The sequence below is a fragment of the Nannospalax galili genome, unplaced genomic scaffold, assembly GCF_000622305.1.
Source record: "Nannospalax galili isolate Female #2095 unplaced genomic scaffold, S.galili_v1.0 scaffold957, whole genome shotgun sequence".
In the NCBI taxonomy this organism is placed as follows: Eukaryota; Metazoa; Chordata; class Mammalia; order Rodentia; family Spalacidae; genus Nannospalax; species Nannospalax galili.
In genome coordinates this window covers 1,564,203-1,567,269 of record NW_008340047.1, presented here as the reverse complement: position 1 = coordinate 1,567,269, position 3,067 = coordinate 1,564,203, and the positions used below count along the sequence as shown (strand labels likewise).

General features: G+C 53.2%; 1 protein-coding gene across 1 annotated transcript; it reads left to right on the top strand.

Annotated features, from left to right (window-relative positions):
* The first annotated feature begins 371 nt into the window (after positions 1-371).
* Positions 372-1,551, top strand: LOC103735607 (metallothionein-1-like). The gene is made up of 3 exons (XM_029564418.1): positions 372-491; positions 884-949; positions 1,380-1,551. The coding sequence occupies exons 1-3, from the start codon at positions 464-466 to the stop codon at positions 1,547-1,549; spliced, it is 264 nt and encodes an 87-aa protein (XP_029420278.1). The 5' UTR covers positions 372-463; the 3' UTR covers positions 1,550-1,551.
* The last annotated feature ends 1,516 nt before the right edge of the window (positions 1,552-3,067 follow it).

Below are 3,067 nucleotides of genomic sequence, written 5' to 3'. Positions count from 1 at the left end.
ACAGGTCCTTCCAGGAAAGGCAAAACTAAGAGGAATCTGGCAGAGAAGGGGTTCAGAAAAGGCCTAGGTAGTGGTTTTGAAAGCCGGGGGGGGGGGCGGGATCCTGCAATTTCCAGAAAACTGGGGAGTTCTGCAATTTCTAGAAAACTGGAAAGGGGCTGCAGGCTTTGCCAGGTAGTGGGGCTGTGTGCATAGGCCACCCTGGTTGGCTGGGGGATGTCCCCCAGTGGACACAGAACATCCCTGGGTTTCTGCACTCAGCCAGGTGTTTGCACTCAGCTTGTCCAGGGTCCCCTGCAGGTCTGTGGGACAGGGCAATTTCAGGGCCAGGGAGTGGCCTTTGCACCCAGACTGAGTCCTCAACTATAAATTGAACAGTTGGGTTGCTAGGCTTCCCTACTCCTTCGAGAAGCCTGGCTGATTTCTGCTGCTTCTTTTGGACCTTGACTCACTTGCCTTGGAAATGGACCCCAACTGCTCCTGTGCCACTGGTAAGGGACATCAGAGGGCACACTCATTTCTAGCTGAAGTGGGCTCCTCACTCTACAACACTAGTTCTTTCCCCCTGATCAGGCAGTATCACCAGCCTTTCCAACTTCCCAACCTCATCCTCCTTCTCTGTCTCAAGATTCTCACTTCAAGCCAGGGGCAAGGGACTCTACTCTGTTCCCACCTCCCACATGTCTGGGGCACCACACTGTTTCAACTAGGGTGAAACTCCTGAGCCTGCTCTGTGCTTCCCAGCAGAGGGTAAAGAGGTGGTGGGCACATTGTGTCTTCCACCTGAGACAGGGGGAGCCAGTGCTGGGCCTGCAGAGTGCTAGGTACAGGCATTAGGGACCCTGCCTGTGCCTGCAGTTCACTGCTGTCCTCCTCCACACAGGCACCTCCTGCACGTGCTCCAGCTCCTGCAGCTGCCAGGACTGCAAGTGCACTTCCTGCAAGAAGAGTGAGTGGGGCCTGGTAGACACATCTGGGGCTGCTGCCGAGCTAGGGAGGGAAGCCAAGGCTGGCACTGAGTCCAGGACTCTGGGGAACTGAGTGTCCTCTGTTCCCTGGAGACCATTCTGGCCCTCTCCAGGCTTTCTGCACTGTCTTGAGCTCCCAGGATCAGGCATCCATTCTCTCTTGGGACACAGACCCCAGTTCACATGTGTTGTCTCAGAACAGAGCTGTGCTATTCTTTCAAATGTGTCCACACACAAGGTGATGCAGGCATGTACTCCTAGAATGTTGGGGGTGGGGGCTAAACTCTAGCTGGTTAGGCATGGAGACCCTGTATATTTATAAAGAAACAAACCCTTAGTGTGAGGGGCAGAGTTCCTGCCAGGCCTCCAGAGAGGTAAACCTTGTCTGTCCCCTCCTCCCTTCCTTCCCAGGCTGCTGCTCCTGCTGCCCAGTCGGCTGCTCCAAGTGTGCCCAGGGCTGTGTCTGTAAAGGGGCATCTGACACCTGCACCTGCTGTGCCCAATGTGGGGACAGTGCTGCTCCCATGTGTAAACACAGTGACACTTGTACAAACCCAGATTTGTTTTTCATACAACTCTGACCTATTTTCTAGTTCCTTTTCCTATAAAACGTGAATGATAATAAAAGTCAATGACTTGATTCTAACTCTGGTTTTCTTTGTGTGCCTTGGACATAAGGGAGTGGGGTGAGGGACTAAGTAGCATTGCAGGGACCTGGGCTGAGACTTAAATATTATATACTTCCCCCAAACATAAAACATAGGCAAGCCACACTGAGCTTCCTCTATCGTACAATAGAAAAGCAGGTACCAGAGCTTCTGGTGTGTGTGGGGGGAGGGAGGCTACCATGTTCTGTGCACCCTCGTGGAACATGTTTATAGTCCAGAAACCACAATCCTTTATTTTTATTCTCTGATTCAGCCTGAGGGTTTAAACTTGAAGGTGACTGGGGTAGGAGGGGTGGTTCTCCAGTTCTCCAATTTTTCCATTGCTCCCTGTGGCTTCTCAATCTCCATGTGGAAAGCAATTTCCCAACCTCCCATCCCTCCCTCTCACTTCAAGCCAGGGGACAGGGGCTCTAGTCTGTCCTGTCTGTTACCATCTGCCTACAGCCACATGCCTGGGGCACCACACTTTCTCAACGGGGGTGGGGGGTGGTAAAACACCTGAGCCTGCTCCGTGGTTCCCAGCAGAGGGTAGAGAGATGGGGTGCACATTGTGTCTTCCACCTGGGACAGGAGGAGCCTGGGTTGGGCCTGCAGAGTGCTAGGTACAGGCATTAGGGACCCTCCCTGTGTCCTGCCCATGTCTGCAGCTCACTGCTGTCCTTCTCCTCCACACAGGCACCTCCTGCACGTGCTCCAGCTCCTGCAGCTGCCAGGACTGCAAGTGCACTTCCTGCAAGAAGAGTGAGTGGGGCCTGGTAGACACATCTGGGGCTGCTGCCGAGCTAGGGAGGGAAGCCAAGGCTGGCACTGAGTCCAGGACTCTGGGGAACTGAGTGTCCTCTGTTCCCTGGAGACCACTCTGGCCCTCTCCAGGCTTTCTGCACTGTCCTGAGCTCCCAGGGTCAGGCATCCATTCTCTTTTGGGACACAGACCCCAGTTCACATGTGTTGTCTCAGAACAGAGCTGTGCTATTCTTTCAAATGTGTCCACACACAAGGTGATGCAGGCATGTACTCCTAGAATGTTGGGGGTGGGGGCTAAACTCTAGCTGGTTAGGCATGGAGACCCTGTATATTTATAAAGAAACAAACCCTTAGTGTGAGGGGCAGAGTTCCTGCCAGGCCTCCAGAGAGGTAAACCTTGTCTGTCCCCTCCTCCCTTCCTTCCCAGGCTGCTGCTCCTGCTGCCCAGTCGGCTGCTCCAAGTGTGCCCAGGGCTGTGTCTGTAAAGGGGCATCTGACACCTGCACCTGCTGTGCCCAATGTGGGGACAGTGCTGCTCCCATGTGTAAACACAGTGACACTTGTACAAACCCAGATTTGTTTTTCATACAACTCTGACCTATTTTCTAGTTCCTTTTCCTATAAAACGTGAATGATAATAAAAGTCAATGACTTGATTCTAACTCTGGTTTTCTTTGTGTGCCTTGG